This window comes from Mus pahari, chromosome 16 (assembly GCF_900095145.1).
Source record: "Mus pahari chromosome 16, PAHARI_EIJ_v1.1, whole genome shotgun sequence".
Taxonomy (NCBI): domain Eukaryota; kingdom Metazoa; phylum Chordata; class Mammalia; order Rodentia; family Muridae; genus Mus; species Mus pahari.
The window spans coordinates 4,012,904-4,035,983 of NC_034605.1; the positions used below are offsets into that span (position 1 = coordinate 4,012,904).

At 40.6% G+C, this 23,080-nt stretch overlaps 1 protein-coding gene across 25 annotated transcripts in view; it reads right to left on the reverse strand.

Annotated features, from left to right (window-relative positions):
* The window catches only part of Celf2 (CUGBP Elav-like family member 2), an 842,569-nt gene that overhangs the window by 52,868 nt on the left and 766,621 nt on the right, over positions 1-23,080 (reverse strand). For 24 of the 25 annotated variants that reach the window (XM_029547668.1, XM_021215268.2, XM_021215269.2 and 21 more), the window contains 3 exons: positions 15,799-15,878; positions 11,942-12,100; positions 8,183-8,246 (listed from right to left, as the gene is read on the reverse strand). In XM_029547668.1, coding sequence (XP_029403528.1) covers positions 8,183-8,246; positions 11,942-12,100; positions 15,799-15,878 — 303 coding nt within the window. The remainder of the gene's footprint in view (positions 1-8,182; positions 8,247-11,941; positions 12,101-15,798; positions 15,879-23,080) is intronic. The other variant, XM_029547674.1, reaches the window with a different exon arrangement.

Sequence of the window (23,080 nt, forward strand, 5' to 3'; positions counted from 1 at the left end):
GCTCAGAGGACAACCAAACAGCATGGATTAGTAAGCAGGGACATGGCAGCTGTTAAGTCCAAGTGCATACTCTTTGAAATATGTCTGCTTTAAGCTGTGAGGAAGCCTCGGCCCAGGGATAGCAAGCTTTTCGGGAGTGGCCTTGTTCAGTGGGTGCGGTGTCTGAGCTGAAGTTCCAATAAGGCTTTGCTGTGGCAGGTGGTGGCTGTGAGGCAGAAGCAGCACACTTCAGCTCTCTGAAACTGGGTCTGCCCCACTGTATTTGCCTGACAAGAGTTAATGGCTATTACCTTGCTAACATTTTGTAAAGGAAACAAAGGATGCCTATGCAACCAACCTCACAGTGCAAACTTCTGGCTTGTGCATAGCCAATGCCAGAAGCGGGGAGGAACAGCTTCTTGCCACCTAGCCCCACCACCTTTTGGGGTGCTGGGGTCCTGCCAATGCTTTGTCACAAAGCCACAAACTCCGGATTTCTTTGTAAGGACAGTAAAGGCCATTTGTCAATATCTGGTGACCTTTCAATTGTCTTAGCCTTGAGTAAGTTCTCTTAACTTCAGCTAGTAACAACAATATTATCTCAAGTAAAGATCATGAGAATGAGCGCAAAGCAGGGACCTGCACGCCTTTCTCTGCTTTACATGTGGTCTCAGGATTCATAACAAAACCATATGGTATATGCAGCACTGCTGCTGAGTAGGTCACAGACAGGGACCTGAAGTATGCAAAGATCAAAGCACCACGCCTAGCCCTCAGAAGCCGCTTCTGGAAGGGGCAGTTGCAGATCTGAGAGCGCTCTGTGCTCTCTTCTTTCTCTGCTTGTCTCCCTCCTCCAGTTCAGCCTTTCCCTTGGTCCTCTCTGTCCTGGTCCTCGCCTAGGGCTCTTTTGCCTTTTCTTCTTTCTGCTGTAGTTCCCATTTACTTGACTAACCTGCACCTCATAAGACTTTAGAAGGAGCAGGGAGAAAGAGAAGGGACAAGTGTACAGCATAAAATTTCAAAAGGAAATATGGCTGGGACACAGAACTTCCCTGTTCCTCATGGTTACTGCAGTGGTCTTGTTAACCTCCAATACAATTGCAGACAACCAAAGCTGTCCAGTGAGTCATTTGGCCGTTATGACCTAATGCAAGTCCTGTTTGGTGGAAATGTCAGACCTTACAGACAGCACTGCAGAAACACTGCTTACGGTACCTGAAACTCAGGGTAATCTTGCTTAGAACTAAGTGGACCAGGGACCATTTCAAACGTTGCGCTCCATCATCTTTCTGAATCAGTTGTTTCATTTCTTAATTTCATCTCTTTCTACCCATCTTCCCCTGTTCTTTTACTCATCTCAGACACAGCAGAGAACTGGTTACAGTTGCCTCAGCAGACTGATAGATCACTGTGGCCTCTTTCTCAATGCTAAAGTCTTTATGGATCCTTTCTCCCATGTAGCTCAAAGTCCACTGATGGGGTTCAGGCAGTTCATGAACCTCCTAAGGTTTGTGGGAAAAAAGTGTGCTTGTTATGTATGAAACTTTTTTTCTGTGAAGGATCCCAGAATATATAACCTTGGACTTACCAAGATAACTGAAAAAGACTTAAGTTCTGGGGGAAAAATTGAATGAAATTTCTACAGATGGTGCAGTAATTATATGATATGAGATACCAAGAAGAAACTGGAACTAAGGAATGGTAGGGAAAAAAAAGATCCTCTTTTTCAATGTAAACACCACACACACACACACACACACACACACACACACACACACACACACACAAACACACAGGAAATAGAAGCCAGAGAGCCTGTGTTCATGTTCCTACAGGTACAGCTGAAGAGTGGACTCAACAGAGATGGAAGCTAGGCAGTGCCACAGGACAGCCCTGAAGCCTGAGAGAAGCTCCCTTATCTTCCTTTGACTGTGTTACCACACCAGCTGAACACAAGGATGCTTGGTAGGTGAGCACAGGGCACAGTGCTTTCTCTCTCGACCCAGTCTGACACAGGTCAGCCACCTCTTCTGGCCATGCCTCTCTGTGGCCATCTCCCATCAGTCTGTGGTCTAAAAGCTCCCGACATCTTGTATTCTGTTTATAATGGGTGTGATCCTAGGTGACCAGGAGGAGCTTGGGAAACTTACTGGGCATGGTACTTTTCAACGCTTCACTGACAACAGCACATCCCTGGTGACAGGTCTGGGCTCTTTCTGCCACAAACTGGTCCTTGGCCAGGGCATTCTCACTCAAAATCAGACACGTCATTTATTATCCCTTATCTCTAGGGTCAGATGTCTGGAGAGAAGGTAAGGGCCCCATGTAAGGAAAGCAGGTGTAGCAAGCTCAGAGGTTCAGTGAGCTTCCCAACCTCACCAGACTTTTCCAGAGCAGAGATTACCCTCTGCCTTAAGCTGCTCCCCACCCACAGATGTTCTCTCCTCCCTTTACTGACTCTGTCTGACTCTCCCTGGGCTCCACAGGCAGCCTTTGCTTCCAGTCATTTGGAATCCACACTGTGGTTTCTTTCCCTCCTTCCTGTGGTGAGGAGAGCTCCCTGCCTTTCCTTCTTCCTCAGCCCCCTGCAGTGGGCTCTTCTCCCACCTCCACTCAGACTTGCCCCTTCACCAGGAAAGGGTTCCAGACTGGAAGGCGCCTGCTACCCTTCTTGGCAGCTGGTTCCTGCTTGGCAAACAGCTTTTCTGAGAAGAAAAATGGCCACATTTAACTTGTGCTCAGCTGGGCACCTCTCAAACCCAGGGCAGTAAGGTAACTAACTTAAGTTTTAGGAAATCTAAAAGTGAGTCACTATGATGACAACAAAAGAAAAAATGTGGGAGTAAGGAGATTTAAGTTTTCATTCATTACTAAAGAAGAAAAAATCCTCCAAAATGAGGAAATTATGTTCAAAACAGATGCACCAAATTCCTACTCGAAATTTAAGATTAAAAAAAATTATTTCTAAGGAGAAGGGCATCAAAATTTAATTTAATGTTCACCTTAGGTAATTTTGTGTCTTATTGTTTATGGCAATTACCATAAATCTGCATATCAATAAGTGAGAACAGATGTCAGTTGTTACAAGTGCTTGCCAATCAGGTCTGTTAAAAAGTGACAGATGGGTGGTTACAGAGCTCTCTCATAAGGCCTATTAGCACATTCGCAGGAAGTGTCTGTGCTGTGGACTGCTGGAGACTCCCGGAAGGACACAGGGCCTCTGTGGGCCATGAGCACACTTCATGCTGGGGGCTGCTCCAACTGCAGTTTCTCTGACTGCCCAGACACTGGTTTTGCAAACCCTCTTCTCTATTTGTGAAAGACACTCTCAGACAATCTTCTCAGAGACTGGGTTTTTAATTCACAAAAGAAGCATCTTGTTGCCTTAAGCAACTGTTTCAATTAATAATTTATTATTACTTTCAAAATTTAGAGCAGATTTTTAGAAGGCAATTAGTCAACTTAATCAAATTCAAAGTCCAGCAGTTGCACTATCTCTCAGTAACTAACTCCTCTTACCCTACAGTTTCAGGTCTCTATGATGCTTATGAATGTCTGATTCTGGGGATAGGATATAGTTCAGTTGGTAGAGTGCTTGTCTATCATAAGCAAACCACTGGGTTCTGCATCCAGCACCTCAGAAACTGGTTGTGGTAGTGCATACCTATATTCCTAGCATTTCAGAGGGTTGAAGCCAAAGGGCCAAGAGTTCAAGGTCATTTTGGGTCAAATACTGAGTTGAAGGCTAGCCTGGGTAAGACCCTGTCTTTTAAAAAAAATGGCTGGAGAGAAGATGGCTCAGTGGTTAAGAGCACTGGCTGCTCTTCCAGCCAGTTCCCAGCACCCAGGTGGCACTTCACAACTGTCTGTAACTCTAGTTCCAAGGGATCTGACACCCTCACATAGACATACATGCAGGCAAAACATCAATGCTCATTAAAAAAAAAAAACAAACCCTTCTTGTTCTAGAAAATATTCTTGTTTGACATACACAGCCTTAATAAATTGGAAACACTTTCCAGAATGAAGGGAGTCAGTTTCCTGTTTGCTCTGAGCAGCTAGTTCTTTAGCAGCTGTAGGGCTCTACTTTGAGCTGGGATTTGTGATTTGCCATTAGGCCATCTGGGTAGGCACATCACTGGAGCTTGAGTTTATGCAAACATACCTGGCCTGGCTGGGTCACATTGCACAGACAGAGCAGGTTTTGGACCAGGTTAACTGGGTTTGAAATACGGATCTATATCCACAGCTCAATGACTTGTAATAAGTTTGCTGGCCCTTCTCACCCCTTCTCAAATGGCATGCTAACAGTCGCATATTCATAAAGTGGTTTTGGGGAGGTCTGTATCCTAATTCACACCAGTCCACTTAATGGTGCTGGCTGTGGTCTCGACATAACATTTAATCTTTTTTGATTGCAGCATAATAAAGAGGTGATTTTGCCTTTTATACTCTTGAAACTGTGATATTCCAAAGATCTAAGTTAAATGCAAATGTGAAGTGTTCTTCTTTTCCCATTAAACAGTCTTCTAAGGTGCTACAGTAGCCATGAAGAAGTTAAAGACCAAAAGGATACCTGGTCCTTGTTCTTTCTCCTTCACCTCAGATATGCACTCTTAGGAAGATGCAGATCCCACACTTACCAGATTTCAAAAATTCATTGAACAAACACTAGAGGTGAGTAGAATATCAATATGTTGTGTTAAAAGTTTTAAAAGGGAAAGTCAAATCAATTAAAAGAAGGCTCTCTCCCATTACCTTTACAGAAGCATAAAGGAGTTTAGCTGAAGATTTGATTCTAAATCCGTTTCTGCTATAAAACTCCTTATTTAGTAAAGGCTCTGTTTATAGAAATAAAAAAATTTGTAGTTTCAAGGGAAAATGGTTAAGACTTTTCGAAGAAAACATATGGCTGATGTATAGTTACAGTATAAAGTATAGCTAGCTCATCATACTATACACTGAAGACAGAGGCCAGATGCATCTGGTTTGGGGGAAAGAGCTTGCTTATATGCAATCGCCCTTCAGAATGAGCATTGTAAGGCCATTAGGAGAGACATGCCATACCAAAGACAACATGATGGGGCCTTGAAGGGAGAGAGTCTTCTTATTAAAACCTGGTGAAGCTTCATTAGGAGTAGAGCTTGAAGATGGAAGGAGGAGACAGCCACCATATGCAGCATGATGTGTTAGTTAAGGAAAGCCTTCAGATGCTCTAAACAACAAATGGAGTTTTCTGATTTCTACAGATTTTCAGGAGGTGGTGGAAGTCCAACATCATGTGACTTAGTATAGCTTAGTGTAAGTGCCAAGACGCAGGCATTATTAAGTAGTACTTTAAACTTACCTTGCAGTGGTAAGAGGGAGCGCCTGCAAGCATACTGTTTAGCATAGCTTCTTAACTATCCTAGAAAGCTCTAAGATTTGGCTTGATTTCTGTGACTAAGAGAGAAAGGAAGCTAGCTACAGAGTCTATGGTTTAACAATTAGATTTTACTGATGCAATTAGTAATATGTCATATAAAATTTATTTTTTTTTATTTTTTGTTTTTGCCTTTGTTCTCTCCTCAGATGAAAATGTTTTGCTCATATAAACAAACCAATTTAAAATCCCTATCTCCTGAGAGACTATTGTGCTCAGAAAGCTGCTCATAGACAAACAGTATTGGTTTCAAAATGTTCCACTCCTTGGCAGTATGATTTGTGTACTTTTACTTTGTTAAACTTTCTGATGTTTTTCCTACCTTTTGACTATCAGTCATTCAATAAACAGTTGAAAAAAAGGTGGGACTGGGATTAAGTAACCTGCTGGGTCCTCTCAACTTTATTATGCTATGACTTCTACTGTGTTTGTTGTATATAATGAACTCTGTAACATGCTTTAAATTAGACTATCTTCCAATTCTCAGTAACACAACTTTGATGATAGTAACAATGGTTTTTCTGATGTTTTTCAGCTTATATGGACAGCTAAAACTAAGTTTTGTAATTAAAAAAACTGGGCATTTGACTTGAGCTCTGCTGGGAATACATCCAAAATACAAATCTACATTGTAACTCACAAATAGATTTTCATTCATCTGTTCAGAAATGGTCTCTAGCGCCTTTACAGTAGGACTGGCTGTGCCATTAAACCACTGGGCAGGCCTTGCTCTCCAGGAGTGCAGTGTGCCCTTGAGTGCTGAGCCCTTTGAAGAATTCAGGGACATTCTGGTGAGCAAGGAACAAAGTTAGGGGAGGCTGGAAGAGTCAGTCAGTGTAGTAGCTGGGATGAGAATGGCCCCATGGGTAGGTAAAAGGTAAGTGCAAAAAGTCAGTCCTACCAAAGTAAGCCCTATTGGGGGACAAGACATTCCATTACTTTATTGAAAAAAATACACTACTTAAATACTTAGAAAGATGAAACTTGATCACTCATATAAGTAAGAAGTACTTTTATAAAGCTACACAAAAAGTGGCATGCCACTGAAGGGTCAAGAGATAGATATTTTGGAAACTCCAGAGCATTTACAAAATGTCTTTAAATTAGCCATCTGCTCCATGACACCTTTTACGGGGACTCCTAGATAACCTCAGTTTTCAGATGAGCACACAGACCATGTAGACGCGAATACCCTGACCCATAGCTGACACAGCCTAGGCTCGCACATTCTAAGGAAAAGCTGGAGGGCATTCTGTCCACCTGGGAAGGCATGCTAGGCAACAGCCACAGGAAGAGGAAGCCTTGATTGCACAATGCAGCTCTGGGAGTCGGGGAGCCCAGGGCTACCACTGAGGAAAACCCCTAATTTTGAATCTGGGTGGGTCTGTACTACCAGAAGAGGAACGATTCTCCCACCTGGTCAGAATGTGACCAATGTTAGCATGTATTTTAGCAGCTTATGACCAAGAGGTTTTCCTCTCCTCTCAAAGCATAGGAATTTCCCTGAGTGTTTTACTAACACCTCTCTAGTTTCCTGCACAGGTTATAAATGCATTAGCCATTAGCCAGTCAATGTGATTGTTAGTTGTAAGACCAGCATCCTAACACGATTTCTTAAATATAATTGCAATCATTTAACTATTTATCATTTTGAAATACATATTTTGAATAATGTGAAAGCTGTATTACTGTGATAGCAGTAGATATGGATAAGTTATACAATCTGACGAATTGCCCTTACCTTGTGGACCACAACGGAAAAATGGGTTGTTACTCAGAGAACACAAGTGGAGAGAAACCTTTCAGAATAAACACCACCGCCCCCAAAACTAACTAAAGGCATATATTTGGAAAAAAATTAAGTGGAAAAGATGAGTCTCTATAGTGACACATAACTAAAACTGGTTTTTATTTTATACATGTGAATTTCTTTTAATTAATTTGAGGTATCCTTAATTAAAGAAAACCGATTCACTCTAACCCACCTCCCTCAGTCTTGTCTACACCTTTCCCAAACCTACCCTTTTGGAATCAAACAAGGAGAAAGCCTTCTCCTGATCCTCCTGCATTCTGAGTTACACTGCCTCCCTGGCCCTGAGCTAGGGTAGGTGTCAGCATGGAAGGTGGCACAGGAGGATGACCTTTCACTAATCACCATGTTGCTGCAGCTACTGTTACAGCTCATTATGAAAAGGAATCCTTCAATAAGCTGCTTTTCAAATCAGTGACACTTTGATTTTTCTGAGAACAAAGATTATACTTTTAGATAAAAGCCTCCGATGCACAGTTCTGTTAATTGGGTACTAAAGTTTAGAAAAGGCGCTGTGTTAGTTGTCATTATCAAGGGACTACAAACTGTATCAAATGTATGCTGATGATCTTGGCTTTTGTTATGGAGGTCAGAACATTTTTATTGATCACCTATTATTAAAAATTTTTTTGAGATGTTAATCATTTCAACTGTCCTTAAATATAGGAATATTGCCAGAAATCTCCCAGTCATCATTCTATTAACAAAAAATCCCATGAATAACTAAAGAATATATTCTGCAGAAGTCTGCAGCCTCCCTCCTGAGTGTTCTGCAGGGGGAACTCTGAGGATAAATGCAGAAGCAGGAAAACAGTTCTGAGCAGCTGACTCCAGCTCTAACCCCGACACAGACGCTAGTTATCTACCTCCTGCTCTTCACTGTTTCCCTTTGGCTCTTTCCTTTATGCTTGGAAGCAACCAACAATTCAGAAACTAGTATGATCAAAGCGATGGCATGTTTCATGACTTACCAGCCATTTGCTGAATGCCACTGAATGCACCCAGGTTGCTGGAGGAGGTGGCCTGCTGCAGAAGCTGCAAGAGAACACAAGAACTCCGTCAGAACAATGTGGAGCTGAGGCAATTCCTCATTATATGGGTACAAAATTAGCTTCCTTTATGTTTATATAGTTGGCTGCCACTCCTTGTTGACAGGCTGAAGGTGCCCAGAGTTGGAGGTGTAAATTCATATTAATGTCTAATCTCCATTGAAAAACACAGACACTAGGAACTAACACTGCTGCCTTAGAAAAATTAATCGATTTACTTTGTTCAGAAACCGGGTGCTAAATTTTGAGATCAACAAAACATGAGTAGTTCTCTCTGCAGCCTCCTAGTTACTGTAACTCATCTGTCAATCAGAGTCCATTTTCTCCTCTCTTCTACTTTCCTTCCCAGCTCAGTTTTCCATTATCCTTTATTAAATGACATTCAAAATTATTTATTTAAGAATTTCATACATGTGTACAATATACTTTGACCACCATTTTCCTCCTCCGACTTCACTAATCCCTTCTATATGTCCCCCTCTGGGTTTCATGTTTTCTCTTTTTAATATGTCACCCATATGCACATGGTGAATGGGTGTGGGACCTTCCCTGGAGCACAGGCAACTTATCAGGGGCCATAAACCAACAAAAAGAGGCTTTCTTTCCCCAAAGCCACCAAGGGCTAAGAGCTCCTCAGCTAGAATCCTGTGAGTATAGACTCAGAACAATAGTAAGAACCAAAATGACTGCAGCCCCAAAGCATCTATTTGTAGTCACAGTCACAGACACACGGCCAAGCAAGTGCCAGTTATTTTTAAGATAGTCTTTACCACCAGAAAAGACAAAGTATTTGTCAAAATCTGGAATTATCAGGTATGTATGCTGAATCTGTGTATTTTAGGTATGTCAACATCTTTATAAAAAGATATTAATTAGTATGCCTATGATACTCTTCATTTTCCCCTCTCAAAACCCACTGTCTGCTGTGCAGAATCAGTGGGTGTCACAGCATAAAGACACAAAGTTCCAGTTCTGAAATGTACTTGTTCACTTTTGCTGGACTACAAGCTAACTTAGGACCCATTCAAGACACTGAGTAGATGTAAAGAAAATTTTCTTTCTGTAAAACAGATCAATAAAGATAAAGTTTATATGTAGGGACGCATGCAGTTGCATACTCACAAGCCTGTTCTCAAACTCACACAGGAAGTGGAGAACAGTAAGAGAAATGAGAAAACCTAGGGATTTTTTATTGTAATTGGCTTGATTTGTTGAGTTTCTCATCCATTTGTATTTAAAAGTGGCAGCCCTTGCTTTATAGTATATATTATTGTTTTTTTTTTTCCCCCTCAAAGTTGTAAAATAGCTTTGAAGGTATTATAAGGAGGCAGTAACACCTGCTGAGTTAAACAGAGCATCTGGAAAGTCAAGACACAAACAGGCTTGGACTCTGGCTTACCATGGAGTAGGGAGGGTCTCGAGGGCCCATAGCGCCTTCAGACAAGACTGGAGTGACAAGAGTGGAGAAGGATGCCAAAGACACACTGATATCAGGACATGAGAAAACCTACTCACAGGTTATAGAATTGCCGTTCTATAAATAAGTTTTTTTTTTTTTTCAGGTAAGGAAAATAGGGTCAGATAGGGTCATAGAAACACATAGCAGAGCTTTCTGTGAGCTGTGGAGCAAGGGAAATGTCATAATACTAGGACAGGTACCTACCTATCTATGTCTTAGTTTTCAGAACTGGTAGAACAAGAATCTGGATTCATAGGAAGTATAACAAGGCAAGCATGATGTCATCCTTGAATAAACATTTAGGTGCCTATCATTAAGGTGACTTGCTAATGAAGTATACCTCAATAATAGAATGTATAAATACGAAGGTATAGTTGCAGGGTTGTCTAGCTGCAGCAATAACATCCACCCAAATGTGAGCTGAACAAGGATGACACCAACAGATATGCCAAACTGGATGAGGAAAAACTTGTGAGGCCTCAACCCTACATAAAAGCTAGAGGCAAGTGAAGAGAGCTGGCTGAGGGAGGTGGGTCTTCCCAGGGAAGAGCGCACTGATTGGTTGTCCAGTGCCACACAGCCCTGAAAAATGCAGGTTCTACTTAGGAATATATATATTCATATATTCATATATATATATATACATATATATATATATTCATACATACATATAGACATATAATAACAATAAAAATGAGGCTATGAATTTGAAAGAGTGGGTATATGGGAGGAGTTGGAGGGAAGACAGGGAAGGGAAAGACATTAGAGTCTCAAAAATTTTTAAAAAGGAAAAAGTGAATTAGAATACTGATTACTTCTGGAAAAGAAGAAATCTGGGGTGAGGGTGGGAATCAGAGTAGTTCCAGGGTATAGGTTATATTCTTCTTTTGGAAATAAAATCACCAGACAACAGACTAGGAAAAAAGCATGGCAGCATATATGTGTAGATTTACGCAAGACACACGGCAAAGATATCCATGGTATCTGTAAGGAAAAGATAGAGAAACAGCCAGAAAAATGACAGTAAAGGTAGTCAAACTTTTACTGGCTGAAATGAAGACAGGAAAAGAGGCATGATTCTCATCATTTACTCACTGGTACATTCACTCATTCATGCGCTCACTGGTACATTCACTCATTCTCTACTGAACAGCTCCTTTACATGGCAGACCCTGCTGGGAGGGAGTGGTAGTGATGGAGATAAAAGGTTGAAAACCTAAATTCCTTGAAGGCTCATAGACACTAGCAGCTGTGTGATGAAGGGAAAGGCACTAGGCCTCCTGGGGCCCCCTTCCTCATCTTCCCTTTCAGAGCAGAAGGGAAGAGGGTCTTACAAAACAGTATAGCTTTGGATACAGAGTAAAGCCAATGGATGATATGCTCCTGTGAGAAGTAAAATGTAAAGTGACAGATTTAGAAAGAACATGCACATCTGCTTGCTAACACTTTCAGAATAAAAGGTGTCAAAATCACAAAATGAAGCATCATTAATAAACATGCTGTATGGAGTTTAGGTTTCCAAACAGGCAAGTGAAGCAGAGAAGCAGGCCACTCACTGCTTCCCAGTCCACGAGGGTGGTTTCTACAAAGGCTGCCACTCACAGCTGCTGCATGGTTCCAAAGTCCATGCCTAGGCTTGCTCTTCAGTTACCTTACATCCTAAGAGAGGGGTTGTAGAAAGTTCTGGCTAAATAAAGGAAACAGTAAGAACCTGGAAAATCTAAGAGATGGCTCAAAGAACTGAGTGTGTTTGGCCTGCAAAGGAAACAGTAGTGCCATCCATTAATCCTGCTTCACAGGGAAAGACCCAGGATGAAGACTGAAGTCTTCCTAACTCCTAGGGTAGTATTAACCTGTCAGCTGGTGAGCTCTCGGCAAATTCTCCTGCAATCTTTAGCATCTAAAGTTTAGATGCACAGTTTTCAAGCATGCAGCACTTCTAGCACTAGCTTTTTACTGTGCCTTAAAATACATTTTACAAGTCTAGTGTATTGAGTTTTAGTCAGTTGCCAACAGGCCAGAGTTAAGTTAGGCACATTTTTATGCCAATCAATTTGATTAATGAAATCCTGCCCTAATGCTGATTTCATAATTTCTGGGACTCAAAATGCATAGAAAGTAAAATTTTGTCATACTTAAAGAAAAGTGGCTTTTGATAGTTTTAGAGTTGGTGTTCTGTTCCTTCATGGATCCCACAGAGACCCATGTTCTTGGGCACTTACCGCCAGGTACTGTGGGGTAAGTCCACCCAGTCCTGTTAGGTTCCCCCAAGTGGCAGTGTTGAGCTGTTGCATCTGCTGTGCAAGCTGCTGCTGGAGGCGCCTTTGCTCTTTGTCCTTCTGAGTGTCAGCAAATTTCACCACGATTGGTGAAGAGCAGCCCTGTGGGCAGACATCGGAAAGTGAAGACAGGGTACAGCCTGATTGAATCCCTCTGTAATGTTTATTGATCTTTCTTAGCTATCCTGGAGCACATGGAATGGTCTGGAATGGTTTTAGATGGTTTGATATTCCTTTTTTCTCTGAATGTACCATCAACAGAAAACTCCATATACTGCCACTGGTTTCTTTAAAGGGGCCTATTGCTGAAGTCACTTGTTTTCTTGGTTTGATTAGTACATTGTCTCTCTTCTCTTCATTTGTCTTCCTTCAGAACTTCCCTCAAGACAGAGACCTTATCTTTAATTAAGCTTCATGGTTTGCTTGACTTATAGATAGCCTTGTCTTCATGTGTCTGCTATTTCCATAATATGGGTAGAGGTTAAAGGGGCAGAAATCACAATTGGAATGAAAATAATCTCACTCATTTTTACCATTTGTTTATTTTCAGTTATGTATTTCTGAACACTGGAACAGTGAAAATAGTTTTGACACAATAAAAGAGAAATGAGTTTCATTTCTCTCTGAAGGACAGAGAAATGGGAAACTAGGCACTGAACAAAGTAATTATGCACATGGTCTCAGGGAGGTCTCTTTTCCTCCGTCCATGCCACTTCTGCTCTGTCCAAAGTCCCCAGAGCAACCCAAAAGATTCAGAAGCGCACCCTGTCTAGTCAAATCAGTGGGTCTTAAAGATATCACTCTGACCAGTTCCTTTTCTCTGTTAATCTCACCATCGGACAAGTCTCATTCAGTTTTCCATTTCCTTTAAAAGGTAAGAATAGTGAGAAAGAAATGGTCAAAGGTCACATAATAAAGTAAATTAATTTTGACTTAGATATTGTCTTTGGGAAAATATTAGCCTACTACTTCAAACAGAATGGTCCTATGCCAAGCAACTTTAGAGCATCTGCTTCTTGGTAAGGACTCAGCTGAAAAGCACCCCTCTCCCCAGCCTTTTATCCTTGGTATGGCCAAGGAGCATGTGCTGTCACTATTCCCTTACATTCTGTGGAGCTTTTTAAAAGGTATTTCTACCTAAGTGACGAAACAAAATCTTATTATGTGATAATAGGCTTCTCTCACAAAAGATATATTCCTATTTAAATGAACTTTTCCTTTCTTTTCCCGTTTAGGTCATTTTTCTTTTAGATACAAGCTTGCCTGTTTTCCTTTATCAGGGTTAGTTACTGAGAATTTAGCTATGGATTACATTAGGCTATCAAGTCTGTTAGTTAAGAAAGTTAAAAAAAAAAAAAGAGATAAGTGTTTCAGTGTAGAAGTTCAAATCAACCTATAGCTCTGATAGGCAGAATCTCGGGACAGAACGTTAAATGGCAATAAATTACATAATAATAACATTTCCGCCATTAAAAAATCCAATACATTTTTATCTGCTTCATATTTTAGTACTTTACTACTTCTTAAAAGAGAGCAAAATATTCTGAACATGAAAATAACACAGAGGTTTTGCATGGAGTGTGTTCTACTGCTGCACCGAAGTGATAAATCTTCTCCTAATAGTACATTTATTGGTTTCTCATTCTTAAATGTGAAAAAGGGCATAAAAGCATGAAGTTAGGTAAACACTTGTAGCTTTAAAAGTGACCTGTTCAAGTCATGAGAGAAAAACAAGTGGGGATCATGTAGGAAAAAAAGGGAAACAGATACTATATGCATGTTCTAAAAAACAAATCTTTGAACATTCACATCATTGTAAGTTAAATAATACTGTCAATTTAACATTGTAAGTTAAATAATAATAAAGATGCACACCAAAGTCCTGAAAACAATGTAATTAGTTAAAACTCAAGCAAACATCTGTAGTTGTATGGGTATAGTAGAACTTCATGGTATGTATGTTCTATTCAGAGGTCAAAATTTGTAAATGGAACTGAGGGTCTTCTGTTTAAGCATGGGTACCCGGTTTTAAAGAGGAGCATACAAACTGTGATCTGAAGAACATGCTGTGCCAGCCTCACAGCGCTCTCTGCACGGAAGCCTCCCATGGTTTGGTCATGCCCACTTCTGCCTTGTGTCCTGAGCTCTGGGGCAGTAGAACTGAGACTCAGACCGTGTCAGCACTCTCTATGAGCTCATGTGGGGATGGCAGCTCTTTTAAGTGTCAAAAGAACTTTAAAACCTTATGTAAGGGGAGATCAATTTTGGTATACATTCCTCAATTATAGGAAATAAAAATAGCTAAATGAATATATGTAAATAAGTATATGAGGACTTTTTTTTTTTTTTTTTTTTTTTAACAGCACTTTCATTTTAATGGCTGAGTTGAAAACCAGCTGGAAATCCACAGCTCTGGAGCAGCCTACGGGTAAGAGGAAGCCAGCATGGAGCCTGTGACCGCAAGGCAGACAACATTGGAACCCTGCTCATTATTTTCTACCATGTTCAATTTTCACCTGAGCTTGCCTTCAGGTAGGGGGGTGGGATTGTCATAAAAATGCATTGCACTGCAAGGAAAACACATTAATTATATATATTAGGAATATCAAAGGCAAATGAATGTTCAAAAAAGACAATAGGCTTTGCAATGCTGATGTCACAACTCAAAAAAGTACAGTAAACACTTAATGACAATGCCATGCACACCCCTTCCACCCCTGCCACCCACCTTCTGAATTAATATAAAGAAGTTTCCCATAGAAAATGACGCATAATGATCACTTAGCTCCCAGCATGCTTTGGAAGATGCAGCATTGCAAAAACAAACAAACAAACAAACAAACAAACCAAAAAATAAAATCCCAAAGGGGAATTTTAAAAAAAGAAGCTCAAACAATTACATTTTTTTGCACATTAAATAAAATTGAAAAAAATTTGTTTAGGAAAACACAGCTTCATATAACAGCACAAGGCCACCACCTCTGGAGAAAATCACCCATACACAGACACAGTATACGTAACACGGCAGCACATGCACTCTCAAATGATCCTATCAGACAATACAGAGTAGTGATGGCATGTCACTTTTGGAATGTTCTTGTGCAGAATTCTGAATCCCAGGGCGTGCACAGAGAGCGTGCGTCTCTCTCCACCTGTGGCATACTCCACATTGCTGTGTCTCCTGTTCCTCCAGTCACAACCTTTTAGGAGGTTGGATTGAAGTACGGACATTTCTTTGTTGTTCACCTTTGAGTAAGGGGACCAATCTGATTATTCAGAAGACTGAAAATCCACTGATAAATAGGAGAATTATTAACTTTCTTCAAAATTCTTGAGATGAAAAGAATCTGTTTGACTATATTAAGTTCTGTAATAGGTGAATTGTTCCAGTAGGGACCTGAGGTAGAGGCTGTTTAGTGTAGTCCATACCAGCCCTGTTGTGGGGTATACATTCAGTCCTCTAGGTCCACAATGACATTTTGCATTGAGTGCCTCTTATCTCAGGACCTGTGTTACTCCAATAAAGGCTCTAAAGACAGCTGTAGGGCAGGTGGAAGGTCTCACTAAAGTACATTTCCAGTCATGAGGGGGAAATGCGAGTGGAAAGCGAGAAGAGGGAACGAAGTGAGGAGGGAAACAGAGAGAAAGAGAGAGGGGGATGAATATGAGTGAATGAAAAGCGGACCGGTGAGAGCTTAGGTCTGTGATTGTCATGTGAACAATCCACACAGGAGAGAACTGCTTTACCATTCCCCATCATTTGCACAAAGAAAACAAAGAAAGGGCAGATGATACAGTACCTCCATGGTCTGAGACTGATGCATGGCTTTGATTGCATTCTGTGCCATTGCCCTTGTAGAAAATGTGACAAACGCACAGCCTGTGGGAAACAAGGGGACAGGGAGCAGGAAAGACAAAAAACAACAAGACAAAAGGGTTGGACGCTTGTTAAACCAACACAGTCTACGAGAACTGCCACAAGACCACACTGTTCTCAGTAGTACAGAAAAGTAAACAGCTTCTCTCTTTGGTTTTAGCTTAGTTTGTTTTTTATTCACAGTCCTGAATTGCTAATCTGACCAAAGAAGAACAATTTAATCATTAGCTTTTTTTTTTTTTTAAGGGAACTAGGGTGAACGTTGCATACTTTTTTTTTGGTTTTTGGGTTTGTTTGTTTTTTTTTTTCCAAAAGGTTTGAAAGTAGCAAAAGGTAACTTGCATTTTCTAAGTTAAAAGTGGGCTACTTTATATCCCCTCCTGGGCTGATGCTCTCTACATTGACAGCATGCATACAGTGTACATATGACTTTGTATTTCAAAATGCATCACTGAATTTTAAGAAATAAAGAATTTATCACACCAAGGGTAAATTAGCAAATAAATTTCAAGAGCTCAAAATGTTAACAAATAAATATATCTAATTCATCTTGGATAGTTAAAAACATATAAATATAAATTGATGCTATTCAAATGTAAACAAATATACCAAATCTATTACAAAGAAGTAATTACTAATTATTAAAACAAACTATTACTCTGAGAAAAATTCACAGTGCATATGAAATAAATTACAAAAACTGTAATTTTTACAAAATTCTCATGACTTTGGAAGTTTTAACTTTCTGAAAGGAATGAGAGATTTGACCTAAAGTTTAACACACACAAGACAATGTACATTTCTCTGAACAGCTACTATGAGATCTATAAAGCTTCCTGTGTTTATTTTATCTAGTGCTATAAAATAGCTAGCATTCATAGAGCTGGTTCCTGCTTCAGATGGCAGCACTGGCCACCATGCAGGCCACCACTTGAAGTACTTGGCTCATTGCTCTTTGTACTAATAAAAACACTGCCTTGTGAAATTTACATTTTATTCATCATGTACCCTTGGGCTTCTCAGAGAAAAAGGCTGTAAAATTAATGCAGATTTAGGCTGATTTTATAATAATACCACAGCACACTAAAAGCTTAGCTAAAGCAATGCAGACTTATTTCATTTATGATCTCTAATGACTTTAAAAGTGCATTGATTTTCCAGCTTCTTTAGCCTTGCACAGTTTGAACTTAGGTATCAGCGAATAATTTAGTGTTCCACTCAATTTCCTCAAAACATTATTATTATTACTACTTAAAAGATTTCCAAATGAAGCAGATCTAAACACTGAGGGGCTGAAGCTTATTGTCATCTCAGAGCAAATGCATGAAAACAGAATTCTGGCATCAGCAGTATGAGATTGTTGCCCCTGTGGCCAATAAACAAAACAGAACATTCTACATTCAAACAACCAGCAGATTGTTTGGTTTATGTAAATCAGGCAGTCATAAATACGTTTTCTTCTTTGGTCTTGCACTATGTACCTGGTGAGAATGTCAGGCCAATACTGCATAGTGCTTTCTAGTTGAGCAGCACTAAGAGAAAGCAGTTCCTGTCCAGCATCCCCACGGCACAAAGGCATCCAGTCATAAAAGGAACTAAATGCATATTTTTTGCAACATGTTATGAAAAGTTCCTAGAACACAGGGAGGTCATCCCATATTCTCTCCATTGTTTGAGAAGATCTCACCAAGTCCAGCTTGCTTGAGTACTGAGCTGGTGCATGTAGTTCTCTGACAGACAGCAGTGACAGAGCATACTATTCAAACATGTTGCATGTACCTAGACATGACTGTAGCACGTCATCCACAAAAACCATGGCCTTCTCTCTCTCAGGTGTCTAGACCACATATGTAACAGTGTGTGAGATAGATGACAGTGCCTTCGCTGGACTCCATATTGATACTAAGGTCTGAAATTATAGCCTTAAATTTATCATCTGTTTCAAAGTAATATGGCTTCAAAATGATTACGACTAAAATTACAGAGGAAATAAAACTAAGAGATTTTAATTTTCCCACTTCTTGCCTTGACACTACAATGAAGGCCAAACCATCTAGCAGAGGTCTGTCTGAAAGCATACGAGCAGGGACTCAATCTGCTTTAATGGTCACAGAGATTGTTACATTCACTTCCTTTGCTCATATTATGTAAGGAATGTGTGCCAAGCTGACAGTTTCCAAATGGAGGTTAAAAATGCATAAGAAACATGTAAAATGTCAATAAGAATCAATAAAGCAAGCATACTCACACAGTTTCACATAAGTAACTTGTAAGTAACCATTGTGAGAAAGATAAAGCAATTAGCAGGCACAATAAAATCTCTATCATTTCAAACCATTGCCCTCTCTTTTAAGAATCCTGCAATTAAAAACCCGAACAGTGCTTCTAATTTTACAATCCTAACCCATTCAAAAAACGACCTGACAAATGTGATGGCTTCCTTAACCTTTTTATTCTACTGGCAATGTTCAGGAAAAGAGAGAAGCCGTCTCCTTAGGGGCTTCTGTCAATTTCTTTATAGTGTGCTGTACTCAATTAGGAGGAAAAAATGTGTCGTTTAAAAAGTGGGAATGCATGGTGAAGAATTTTACTCTGTATGCAGTTAAGCAACTTGGGAGTCAACTGGTGTTTGGAATAGTGACTCTTGTTAACCTTTGTAATTCCCTCTATCACGAGAGGCTGTGGTAGTTATATGGATATATTCTAAGTTATTTCCAATGCAAGTACAAACATGGTAGTGGCTCCAGCCCCAGGTCTCTAATGTGTGACTATCAACACAGGAGCATAGGAGCTCTACTATGAAAACTGGCCACTGTCTTTTCTATAGCTGAGTCAGAAGGCTTTCTGTTGGGCAGAAGTACCTTAGTCTTAACCAGTCCTCCCTTCTGTATGAGGTAGCACGGACTGTAAATGTACCATCTTGGCAACTAGTCCTCTTGTAACTGACCGACCTCAATGCCAGAGAAATCAGACTGGAGGAAAAAAATACACAGTTTTCATTTTTGGTTTGGGTATAGTATCATATATGCACATCACTGTCTTAAAACTGCCGAATACATATAAAAGAAAAACAAATTTTGTGGCTAACTTATAGTTACGTGCAATTATTGTCTCCCCTTTGAGAATGTCAGAGATTACTACTAGGAATGAGGAATGGAATTTTTCTTATTTCAGTGAGACTGCCCTCTTGCTGCTAAAACAGAGAGATGACTGACCAGGGAAAGGCTTTAAAGAGATTTCCTCCTACAGACAGGATCTAAGGAAAGCTCAAAGCCCTCTTCATAGAGGGTGGAGTGCTTGGAATATATCTACCACACTTGTCATTTCAATAAAAAAAAGGCATCTTTCCCCCATTTCTTTTCTTTTATCCAAGACAGGGTTTTTCTCTGTACTGGAACTTGCTCTGTAGAATAGGCTGGCCTTGAACTTAAGAGATCTGCTGGCCTCTGCCTCCCATGTGCGCCACCACCACCCACTAATAGGGGTCAAGAGAATTTTATAGAACTAGATGAATTCTTGCTCCACAATAAGAGGACCCAAACCCAAACCCAAAGAAACCCCCAAGTTAGCAGTCCTTTTAAAAGCATGAAGGATGCCAGGGTCTCTTGTTTACCTGCCTCTTTCAAAGGGCACAGAGCTTGCTGTATCTCAAATAGAAGAAACATGATTTAAGTTACTGTACAGCATGAAGGAGGCTTCAAACTAGTTACTTACAAATTAATTATCACTTAACCAAGGATGACTGCAGCCAATGCAATGCTTGCTGTGTCTTTCAGCATTGGCCGGAAGGTCAAGCACACAGGTACTGCATAATACTTGGGCACGCACATTAGTAATCTAATCTGTCAATGTTGGGTTAGGATATTGAAAACTGGGATTATCACATCAATCATTTATCTATGGCATCTGGATTTGGGTACAGACTAGGATCCACTTAGCAGCTGAAAGATCTCATCACTTATATGGGGCTGGAAGATTATTTGGAACAAGATGGCATAATGTAATCAGTATTCCAAGAGACATGTGATGAAAGTTTCCAATGCAGATGAATATTTAGGTACTGGGTGGACAAAAATAAACTGATCAATACAGTCTGGTCCATATACCTGTACTGAACATTCAAAAGCCCTATCTTAATATACTGCTTGAATACAAACAAGGAACAAACAAGAACTTAATTGCTAAACCAGTCTGTGCTCTTCCCTGAAAACATTCATATGACAAGGGTCTAGGCAAGGGAATGCTGGAACACAGCTGGAAGACTCTTATACAAGGAGAAAGAAAGTTACCTTAAGTGGTAGTGAAGATTCTATGACAGTTTGTGGGAAAGAAAAATGAAATGAACTTTTCCCACTGACTCCAAGTATACTCAATTGTTACTGTGCACAAACTCTCATAGGTTAGATCTCAATACCCTTTGTGACTGTAGGTATCAATGAGAACATGTTTAAGTCCAGCACCCTAAGGTAACCCTGTGAAACATGTACACTTGGTGTGGAAGCGTCCAGCTTGCTTTTGAGCATGAATATCTCACTGGAGATGGCCACAAATGGGTTGTGGTGTCCTACTTGTTTTCTCCTGGAGAGCTGTCAGGTGTCTGAGAGGTGCAACTGTCCTTGCACAATGGTCTAGCTATTGATGCAAAGTTGTTTGAAAGTGATGAGCAATGTGCTTTCAAAACAGGAGAGGCAACAGAGTGAGTGACCATCCCCAGTGGAGGAAAGACCTTAGATTTGGCATACTGCCCTTTGTATGGATGAGACAGAATATTTGGTAGGTAGTTCTATGTGAGTGGCAAGTTGTTTCCATGTAGACAGTTAACAACTGTTTCCTGAGAGTGTCTATCCTGGGACATGGACTAGTGACAGTGAGGTTTGAGTTCTGTTCCCCCCATCCCCCAAGGATAATGGCTCTGATAGAAATTATCAATCGGCCTTGATAAGCACTCTGAGTACTGTCATCTTTCAGGCCTCTATGCTGATGAGTGGTGTCCTAAGTCAACATGTCTGAGGAGCCTTGACAGTGTGCTGGCAGCAGGAAAGTGTGTGTCCTGCTTCTCTCACAGGGCAGCATTAGGTCCCAGTCACTGGTTTCTCCCACACTTACTGTCTGGATGGGCGCATAGAGACCATAAGTGCGAAGCTGTGTGCTAGTTTCCTGCCTTCCTGATGCTTGGCTTAGACAGCTAGGAAGTGACCCTCTGGCTCACTGCCTCTGCCATGCAGGAAAGTGGGTTGAAATGTTTCGGGAGGAATTCAAATGGCTGATGTGGCAGAGGTGGAGTGGTAGGGGAGGACTGCTTGACTAATCTTCATATTTATAGGTAAAATGTGTAAACCCAGACTAAAGGTAAGTGGCTAACCCAGCGACTGCACCTTACCTCTGTCATCATTAACCATCTACTGTAGAAATGGTCTTACTGAGTAGTGGGTACCCTGGTTTATATAAGGTACTCCAGAGCAGCCATGCTTTCATTTCACTTGATTTTTATTTGTTATTACTTTTTCAGCAGCTGAGCTAGCAACAGACACTGAGGGAAAAAAATGCCAAGTGTCTTTCATCTGGAGTATCACTAGTGGGAGACATTTACTAATATTTTATTGAAAACTGAAATTCTTTTGAGAATAAAATCGTACCATGAAAGAGAATTATTCTTTTATCAAATACAGTGATTCAGGAGCAGGATCCTGTGGCCAGAGCCCCTAGGTCCTCCTAACTGAAAAATGACACTGTTTGTCTTTGTACTTCAGAAAGAATGGTTATAAATGAGTATTTTACCTTTTCTAAGAGAAAATTTTCACCAGTTTACCAGAATTATTTTTATGTTTAACGATGAGGTTGGGTGGTATTCTCTTCTTTACACTGAACATCCATTTATGACATCAAAAAATTACTGACAAGGCTCCTATAGCTTACTATAGGAACTGGCTACTTCTGGGGTCATGTGTTGGTTAATCAACTGAATGGCAGAGTAAAGTGGCTAAGTTCTCCTATTGAGTAGTGACTGTTCTGCTCTTTCCTATGAACACTAATGTAAATCTAAGGACACCCAAAACGTTTCAACCTGCTTTCGCTTTCCTTTCCTGCATGGCAGAGGCAGTGAGCCAGAGGGTCACTTCCTAGCTGTCTAAGCCAAGCATCAGGAAGGCAGGAAGCTAGCACACAGCTTTGCTAGGTCTCTATGCGCCCATCCAGACAGTAAGTGTGGGAGAAGCCAGTGACTGGGAACTAATGCTGACCTGTGAGAGAAGCAGGACACACACATTCCTGCTGTCAGCTTCTGAATGGGTAAAGTAAGAGACAGAAATAGGAAAACAAATGGACTGAGGTTCAAATTCTGGGACTGAAAGTTCAGTCTCACTGACCCCCGAGCAACTATAAACTTCACTCTAATTTAAAGGCATTCCTTTCCTCCCTCCCTGCCTCCTTCTCTTTTTCTGTCTTCTTCATGCTCTCTGTATTCCTTGACTCAGGTACTAAGTCTGTTGTTCAAGGGTCACATTCAGTATCTTCTTCAGCATTTAGACATTCAGCCTTGACATTAGGCTTAGATAACATGTGTTTCTGATGTGACAGAATGAATGACTTATGGCTTTACACTGCCCCCTGCACCTCCAAAATCAGAGTCAAGAGCTGGTGCCATTCTATCCCCTCTTCTCCTGACGGTCTCCATTAGGAACTCTGGAGGCAGATGTGGGTGAAACTTTTGTCCTCTGAGGTTTTAGTTCTAGGAGATGACAACATGAAGTTTTATGTCTAAGATTAAAAAGAAAAACCTTCCTCTCAGTTTTGATTGGGTAACACCAGTGAGTCAGGTAGGAATGACCACCTTGACATCTATGGCCTGGCCATTTCTTTCAGTGTATGGTTTGGGTACCAGAGCTGGCCCAGAACCAGAGTGTGAGAATGAGCACAGTTCTTAATTAGCTCCATGGGATCTGCACTGCAAAATGAAGACTTCTCTACAAACTGAAAACTGTTTGACCTACACACTTCTTCTTTAGATTGACTGGAAAAGTACAGTCAGATAACTGTTGGTACATATTGTCAACCTTCTTGTAGTTTAAGGATGCAGGTGTGTGGTCTTGTTAAGGAGGGGGAGGATCTAGAAAGAGAAGGGTAACCCCACTGATTCCTACATTGTCTTACAAAACTGTAGCATTCCTCATGGCTCTAAACATACCTTTTGGTTCTATTGTTGTGGC